This window comes from Diospyros lotus, chromosome 4 (genome assembly GCF_014633365.1).
Source record: "Diospyros lotus cultivar Yz01 chromosome 4, ASM1463336v1, whole genome shotgun sequence".
NCBI classification, from domain to species: domain Eukaryota; kingdom Viridiplantae; phylum Streptophyta; class Magnoliopsida; order Ericales; family Ebenaceae; genus Diospyros; species Diospyros lotus.
Window position 1 is genome coordinate 8,067,509 of NC_068341.1, and position 8,515 is coordinate 8,076,023.

The 8,515-nt window shown below is 39.1% G+C and overlaps 1 protein-coding gene across 3 annotated transcripts; it reads right to left on the reverse strand.

Moving 5' to 3' along the window:
- Positions 1-385: 385 nt before the first annotated feature.
- LOC127800259 (uncharacterized) lies at positions 386-7,909 on the reverse strand. 3 transcript variants are annotated; one of them, XM_052334772.1, is made up of 7 exons: positions 7,534-7,909; positions 6,715-7,025; positions 5,373-5,558; positions 5,146-5,247; positions 4,982-5,056; positions 4,749-4,865; positions 386-1,944 (listed from the first exon to the last, which is right to left on the reverse strand). In XM_052334772.1, exons 1-7 carry the CDS (start codon positions 7,784-7,786, stop codon positions 664-666), a joined length of 2,325 nt encoding a protein of 774 aa, XP_052190732.1. In that variant the 5' UTR covers positions 7,787-7,909; the 3' UTR covers positions 386-663. The 3 variants fall into 3 exon arrangements, with proteins under 3 accessions (XP_052190732.1, XP_052190731.1, XP_052190730.1); XM_052334771.1 differs by having other exon boundaries at positions 4,985-5,056; positions 6,715-7,028; XM_052334770.1 differs by having other exon boundaries at positions 6,715-7,028.
- Between the last annotated feature and the right edge of the window lie 606 nt (positions 7,910-8,515).

The window sequence follows — 8,515 nt, forward strand, 5'->3', positions numbered from 1 at the left end:
AAAATAGAAACGTTCCGGAGTAATTGTGTCTCTTAAGCATATTTTTTGTTTCGGCACAACCCTGGTGGGTCAATATCGCTATCCTACAGCAAAATCTGAACTTCATAGCACAACAGACGTCCAAAGCATTGAGTTTATGGACTTCTTTTGTTGCCAAACTACGAAAGAAATTGGAAAATACTTGCACAAACATGATAGATATCAGAGCATCAAGCGGGGCCTACAAGAATCTGAGTTTGCATCACCACGCCTACTGTGCTTAACTCCTAAATTATTACCTGCCAAAAACCAACTTCATAAACAAGTGACAGACCATTGCAAGTAAAATGCGATAACAGTTATAGGAGATATAATCAGACGTTGCATCATTCTCATGACCCAATACTTCCATGGAAATCTCTCACATACCCTGCAATTCAATACCTAAATTCATGTGGGTCATTCATACCTCATAATCTCTCTCGACCCAAATGCAGGGACATTCAGCCCAGTACAACCTGAGGAGGTTCATAAACAATTTTCAGCTTAACAATATTTTCTAATTGCATGCTCAATAGTTCCCTAGTAAAAGTAACACTTCGCCAATGCAAACTACAACTTCCGATGGAAACAAAAAACCTATTTTTTCTGCTCCAACTTATCCTAAGGTCAATTTCAAAAATTTCAGCGCTGGGCTCCATACATCTGAGTTGAATCATACTGGGGATAGCCTGATTGGGGTGACAAACTTTTCCCATGACCGACAGGCGCACCTCCTGCTACATTTCCATAACCACCTGACTGTGGAACAGATTGATCATAGCCTGGTTGTGTTTGAGCTGGTTGAGCATAACCAGCTTGCCCGGTCGGTGGTGCACCATAAGCCGAACCAGGAGCACTGACATAGCCAGGGTCTGCAGCACCTTGGTAGCCATAGCCTAAATTATTTTGAGGTGCTGGCTGCTCAGTGTAACCTGGTTGTGAAGATGGGTAAGAAGACATATAACCTCCAGTAGGACCTCCTTGAGCATATCCAAGAGCCTGCGGTCCCCCAGGCTGACCATATCCTGAAATAGGCTGACCGCCTTGCTGGGGATATACTGGGGCAGAACCCGAGGGAGGCTGCATCTGATTGTACCCATCAGTAGTAGATGAACCATATGGAGGGTAAGATTGCTGCTGCATTGGCCCACTTGAATATGGGTACCCCTGTTGAGATGGTGCAGTTTGACCATAAGGCTGGGTTGACGAGACAGGACCTTGATACAGTATATCACCTGGTTGACTAGCCCGAGGCTGGCCATAATGTTGGGAAGGAGGTCCAAGTGGCGGCATGCCATAAGATGGTGGCTTACCATACTGGTCCTGAGCATAGCCTGGATGTGTTCCTTGAGGGTAGACCCCTGGTTGTGAACCTCCATATCCACTGTAAGGAGGATGACTGGCCGCCTGATTTTCATATTTTGTCTCATTGTATCCATGGACATAGCCCTGTGGAGGAGGTCCAGATTGGGAGTATGGAGCTGGCTGCCCATACTCCGGAGCATGTGGTTGCCCATAATTGTAATTTGCATGCGAATGTGGGCCCATAGCAGTGGAAGGACCAGAACCATGGGCAGGAACAGGATTAGATAGTGGGATGGATGTTGGAGCACCAGACATATGACCCTGCCCGCCATAATAGTCATAACCACCGCTCTGGGGTGTGGCTCCTTGCATCATCGATGAAGGCCTTTGCTCCCATCCTGGACCAAAGCTGCCTCTTGCAGCCACTTGTTGGGGTGGATAATTACCATATGCTTGAGGAGGATATTGTGAATTCTGAGATTGATATGGCCCCCTCTGCTGGTAATCATAGCCAGCTTGTGCAGGATAACCTCGGGGTCCCCATTGTGGCTGACCAGCAGGTCCACGTGGACGAAACACCTGCTGATTATAACCGCCAGAAAGAGATGGCCTCGCAGGCTGTAATCAATGCAATATATAATAGAGGAGGGGGAAAGGAAAAAGAAAAAAAAAAAAAGCAAAAGGAAAAACAGATTAGAACATTTTAGTTGGTCAGTTTCAATTTAAAAATATAATAAAGTTAAAATAAGAAACAGAATGAATTTGAATGCTGCTGCTGCCTCATAACGCGTGGGAGGGGGCTCATACTCATTAGCTTGTCACATTTGAAAAGAGGCAAAAGTAGCAGGCATGCAAACATACAACTAACAAGATTTCTATCAAGAAGAAAAAAGATATGGTTGAACACAACGCAGTCATCTGAAACCTAAGAAAGAAGCTTTGTGCACATTGAGAAATGATGGTTAAATAATCCCAAGGAACATTAACATAGCACATAGATGGTGAGCGAACACAAGGACATGTGACCGTATACATCCAAGATTGCACACAATTCTTATGTGAGCTAAAACAGAACACAATATGAAAATAACACAGCAGAAATTAACGTACTTGAATGTAAGAGATTTATACACGATATTTCAATTCTTAAAATTCAAAACCTTAACCAGAACATAATCCTACCACCACTTGGACTGCAATCTTCAGAAAAGACTGAAGCAGGAAGATGTAATCAAAATAAGGATTATAACCAAATCATACACAAATATTAATAATCTCTTGGACATGCAAAATATGGCTTAAAATTTCTGGTCAATAGGGACTGATTACTCCTTGGAAGTCATGTGCAACACCTATGTTGCACAACCTTGGACTAAAAAGTGGGAAGTTAATGTCTCAACTAGGCTTTTTGAAGAGAAATGTAGCATATCAAAGCCAGAACTTGAGTCCTAAACTGAAAGTCAATAACAGCCCCATGTATCTATGAATTATAGAAAAATGATGATTCCGAAAGGCTCCTGTGTATTCTGAATTTTGCAGAAATGGAAGTGGACCGTGATTAGAAGATTGTGTAGAAGCACCAACCACTAGTTCAAATGGCATTTTGATAGGGCCCATATCAACAAAGCCAGAGATGATAAGATCTTCACATTCTGAGCAGCAGTTAATATCCAAAATAAAGGCGAATGTATTTTCATTTCTTTTCAGATAAAACCAAAATAACGTTAGACTGTTCCAAATTAAGATATAATAAAAAGCAGGGCAAGAAAACAAAAGCACACATGGATGAGTAACACGGAAATGAATCATCAGCAAGTAGGACATTGCACACAAGCTCTTTCATAATCCTTATGGAAAACAGAGTGCCAAAACTGATGCTTGACTCAATGACTTGCCAACACTTGTGCCAGAGCTAATGCAATAAAGGGCATTCAATATTCTTCAAGCGTTGCAGAATAGATAAAGTTTGGGAAAGCTTGACATTCAAAATTCTTCAAGTTGCAGAATAGATCAGATTTGAGAAATATGAACCGCAGACAAGCTTGTAATAAGATGTATAACCAGGCATGGCAGTTTCAACCAACAGGGTCCATGCATAGAAAGATGGTGACGCCAGAGAGGGACTAGGACTAGCATAGTTCTTAAGTCTCAAAGCAATCTTACCAACTATTAACATCCTGCAATCGCGAGAGTTAATGCCTGATACCTCTCTTCATTGGATAAGAGTGAATAGTGGTTGTTTATTGCTACACCAAGAAGGAAATGCTGACCCCATGAGGAAGGCAATAGCCAAATCTGCATTTTTAAAGCCAACCAATTCGAAATCGGCACCTTCAAGATAAATAAATCATCGCAACCCTCAGTTTGACAATAAGATCTTCCTAACTGCAGTCATGACCTTTGACATGGATCATTCATCAATATCGCATGCTCTCAAGATTTCTATTCAAGTAATGAAACTCTCACTCTAATGCATAACTATACAATTCTTTCTTTTGCATATGGAAGGGCCTCCCTCAAGCAACACAATGTACAGTTGTCACGTGTATGAATATTGTTTCAATACATCACATTCTTGTACGTATGTACTCATGCATATGCAATTTCTTACAGAAATATTTATGACAGTGAATTCATTTTTATTTGGGATGCGGAAGAACTAATACAGTGAAAGTCCACACACGACCCTAGACTTGAATAGATAACATTGCAAAAGAAATTTCCAGTTTTAGCTAGTCAATCCTACAAAATCATCAAACTAACACATTATTCACAGGCCTACGGATATGGGCAATTACAGCCACTAAGCAATACTGAATATATAGGTGAAGTCCATGTGTGTTTTTAAAGAAATCCTCAGGTATTATGCTGGGCCCTAGACCAGACAAAATGGTATAATACGGTATACTAAAAGAGCTGTATACAACTTATCGAACAAACAGCGATCTTCTACACATGCAGTAGAAAAGCAAAAGCAGAAGCAAAAGAAAAACATATCAGCTATGAAATAACATACTTTTGGAATAAAGTGCAAAATCAGGCAGCCAAGAGGTGCTTAAGCAAGATGGCACGTGCTATTCACTGTTCAGATTTAATAACATAAGTCCCAATATTCATGCATTAACATTTTAGCCATAGATCCGAATGAGATTACTTACAAACCCAACCAAGAACAATAAAAGAATTCAGAACAAGGCATTGAAGTTTGTCATGTGTTAAATGATATACTATCAAAATCAAAATGTTTCAATCATCTCCAGCACGGAAGTATGCCATATATAAACATCTGTTTAACTTATTTCATTTTATAGCCCTTGAAGACCTGAACTATACAAAATATGCACGTAAAATAACAACTGAAAAGTAGAGAGCAAATATCCACATCAATTTATTCAAATACAAGGAGAATATTTGAAACAAACCTGACTCATAACTTCTTTTATCATGTCTCGTGCTATCTCAATCTGCTTCTTATCACCAGAGACACGAACTGTCCTTTCTTTACATTGCTCCCCTTCAGCAACATGTTGAGGCATTAACTAAACAAGACGACACTGTCAGTATATGTATAATAACATAACTCATTGGCTAGTAATGACCACTGTTGATAATCACATGCTCCATGCATGTCAGAGAAAGGCCACACAATATCAACTACCTGAATGCGTGCCCCTGATCTTGTCTGTAGGCTTTTAATAGTCTCACCACCTTTGCCTATGATTAGACCAACCTGGCACGTCGGAAAATTGAAAACACACCACATCAGAAGCACTATTTATATAGCGAGAGATAACTAATAAAAAAGGAGATCATAATCACCTTCTCATTTGGAACTTGCATAAGAATTTGTTCTGCAGCTCCAGCAGCCTGCACAGAATTGAACCCCCTGGCCACAAGGGCAGGGGACCCCCCAGCCTCAGCCTACAAAACAGTAAACTAGCTTTTAACAAATGCAACTTAAGGTACTATTACCACCAATATATCCATAGATACATGCAACCATCTATAAAGAAAAATAAGCCAACAACAAGCCAACAACATTGCACCTCAGCTATAACGTCTTTTATAAGTTTCTCAGCTTTGCTTATGCTTTCCAAAGTTCCTATTAGTTCCACAGCCCTAGAGGACGAAGAAGGATCAGCATCAACATCTCTAGTAATCTGAATCTTGGCACCCGAATTGATTTGCAGAAACCGAATTGTATCCCCAGCCTTGCCAATGAGAACTCCAACCTGAACCAGAAGTTGCAAATAACATTTAAGTAAACATCTTTAATCAAATAAAATACTATCTTAATTTACCTAACAAAATAAAATAAAATATAGTACTAGTTTGATGATTCCATAGATGAAAGTAATCAAGTATTTGATCAGGTATATGATGGAAGACAAAGGGGCAGGAAACAAACTTTTCCCCTTGTGCAGTAGGCAGCTCCAATACAAGAAATCACTGTATTCCTGCACTCCCCATTAGTTCTTCATACACTTGTGTTCTACAAGTTAGATATTTCAGCAGCAAGAAAAGAAGATAACCTAGTTTAGAGTCTAACCTACCTTCTGCTAGTGCCACATACCTCAACTCAGTTACAAATAAATGCAAACCATGAACACAGGAAATAACTACCCTGATCCCCCTTCTGCCACACATCTGATTTGAGTAAAAAACCTCACTGATTAAAGTTTAAAATCAAGTGAAAATGATGCCAGCCACACAGCCTAGATTTGTTTGGATACTGACCCAAAAGAAGGGAAGCCTATTGAGTTAAAATTTTGCATCAAGGGCAGTGTGGCCTGTGGAAGAGCTACTGAATAGTATTATAACTTAAGAAACTGAAGTGCTGAAAGGGAAAAATACCCTTGAAAGCGTGTGCCAAAAGGTCAAAGTAAAATGAAGTTCCAGAACCAAAACTTCTGAGCCTATCTACTTGTTTTGATAATATCTTGCCTAACGAAATTAACTCACTCCTTTTGAATTCCCTTATTTTAAAGGCCACAGCATTCCAATCATTCCACAATAAATCCATAACTAAGTAGTGCCTGGATAAAGAAGTTGTAGATGAGAGAACATTTTCATCTATATTCAACCATCATGCTAGTCCCTATTCATAAAATCTCTTTGTACCATGGATTTACAAGCAAACTTCAATGGATTAATTAACCAATTTATTCCCTGATTTGCAACAGTGAATTACTACAAGTCAACAATCAAAGTTACACAAAATAATGTTAACTCAATACACTTTGTTTTACCTCCTTTATTTTAGGCAATAAACTTCTACACTTAGAAAGGCCCCTTTCTTGCCAACACAAACACGAATCAGACAATAAACTGGATAAACAACATTCCTTGAAAACATAAATGATAGCAATTAAGGTGTATAATATTCACCTTTGTATTAGGAACCTCCATCTTCCTTGACGTGGGTTTTCCATCTGATACAGGTTCTTGTTCTACTGAGGATTCCTTGAGCACCTCTGCTGGCGGGAGGGGCTGTGAATTGTCAATCTGATTCTCAGTAGATGATTGCTGGATCTCCTCTTTCTGGTGTTCGCCAGCAGGAGCTTCCTCCATATTCACCGTTTCTGGATCATCCTCAGCTGGTTGCTGATCAATTTCAATCTTGCTCTTATTCTCTTCAGTAGGCTGATCAGCTTCCTTATCCACAGGCTTGTCAATCTTCTCCACCCCATTCTCAGTAACTACTATCACAAACCCAATTTTAACAGTCACCACAAATTTTACATTCCAAAAAAAAAGAGTTTGTGATCCGAACTCAGGAATAGCACAAGCACACACACAACTATCTAACCCCTTGCACGCATCTCTTCCCTTCCCTTCCCATTAGGGCACAACAGGTTGTTGCAATTAATTTTTCCCAGAATATACATTTTTATAAAAAAAGAAATCCAATAGAGAACATATTATCGTGGACGTTAATAATAAAATATACTGTTATAAGAATTTTAAATATAAGTTCCAACCTTGAAGTGCATGCACACAAAATACGCATATATACCTATAAACACTGAAATATGCATGTCCAGGGTAAAAATTTATGGAACTCGTTACATTCCATGTATTTCGAACCAAAAGGTAGGTGAAAACCTAAAAAAAAACTAGGGTTTCAGAGAAGCCCACAGAAAAAACAATGCCAAAACACTAGCCACGCTAGGGACGAAATATCGGAGAAGAAAAAGAAAGTAATACCTAATCCATCGGAGTTCTGCTCCAAACGAGGCCGTTTCGCTTCGGACTCGTCGGAATCATCATCGGCAACAGGCGCCTCCTCCTTACCCTCGCCCTCATCAGCATTCTCGACCGGTTCGGGTTTCTCCTGGCTCGCGTCCTCGTCTGAGTCGGCGGCGGGCGGTTTTGGAGCTCCCGGCTCCAACTCTTCATGCTTTCTCTTATGATCCAGCGGGACAGGGCTTGGCGCAGCCACAATCTCTTCCTCAGCCATGGGAAATTAGGGTTAGGGTTCGAAGAGAGCGTTGATGAGAAAAGATCGTTTTATGTATTTTCTGTTGTGGAGACAGATACGGAATGTTGATTGGGTAGAGCGAAACGAGTGAGGGGGAGATGCGGTGCGTTTCCTTTATTTATAGACAGATACGTACAGATATGGAGATATTTTTATGTTTCGTTTAGGGTTTGAACTACTGGTAAATGGTAATCATCGCCAGCTACGCCGTCCCACTCGCTTATCATACGGTCCAACTCTCAACCGTTCGATAAGACATGATGTGAAAATATTTGGATAAATTATACTAGCACCCCTGAGGTTAAGCCTAATTACAGAAACACCTTCTACCTTGAGAAATTACAATGATTGTGAAAAAACCGTAAAATCATCGTTCCTTTTTTCAGTGGTATTAATTAACCAAATAATGGTTGTGATGTCGAAAGAAATTATACCTTAATAATAAATTTTTATATAGATAAAAGCAGTTTAGATAAATTTTGTCACTTTCACTTAATAATGATAAAAAAATTAAGATTTTTTTTTCGTACTCTAATTTTTTATTTTAAATTTATTTTTAATTTTATATATTTTAATATCTATTTTGAAATTGTTAAAAATGTATTTTTTTATTTATAATATTTTTTATTTTTTAAAAACTTTGAACATATTTATAAAAAAATATTTAAAATAACTTTTTATTATTCTGAGTTTTCTTTATAATTTTTT